General features: G+C 66.1%; 1 protein-coding gene across 1 annotated transcript in view; it reads left to right on the top strand.

Moving 5' to 3' along the window:
- LOC104471768 (TGF-beta receptor type-2-like) overlaps window positions 1–395 on the top strand; it is a gene marked incomplete at its 5' end in the record, with an annotated part of 14161 nt that overhangs the window by 7782 nt on the left and 5984 nt on the right. The window contains one exon of the mRNA XM_010087249.1: window positions 2–393. Coding sequence (XP_010085551.1) covers window positions 2–393 — 392 coding nt within the window. The remainder of the gene's footprint in view (window position 1; window positions 394–395) is intronic.

Consider the following 395-nt stretch of genomic DNA (forward strand, 5'->3'; position numbering starts at 1 on the left):
ATCGGCCTCCTGCCCCCGCTGCTGGTGGCGGTGATGATCACAGGGATATTCTACCTCTGCCGCACACAGAAGCGACGCAAGAGAACCAAGGCCTGGGGTGGGAAGACGGGGCGGCCCGCGGCGCTGTCGGAGCCGGGGAGGTCGGCCGAGCGGGAGGAGAAGCTGTCGGTGCTGCTGGATGAGAACCCAACTGGTGCCAACCCCGCCTGCGCCAGCAGCCACCCTGCCGAGCTGCTCCCCATCGAGCTGGACGAGATGGAGGGGCAGTTCGCGGAGGTGTGGAGGGCCAAGCTGAGCCACAGCCGCTCGGGGCAGTATGAGACGGTGGCTGTGAAGATCTTCCCCTGCGAGGAGTACTCCTCCTGGAAGAACGAGAGCCAGATCTTCACCGACGC

This window comes from Pterocles gutturalis, unplaced genomic scaffold (assembly GCF_000699245.1).
Source record: "Pterocles gutturalis isolate BGI_N339 unplaced genomic scaffold, ASM69924v1 scaffold12286, whole genome shotgun sequence".
NCBI lineage: Eukaryota > Metazoa > Chordata > Aves > Pterocliformes > Pteroclidae > Pterocles > Pterocles gutturalis.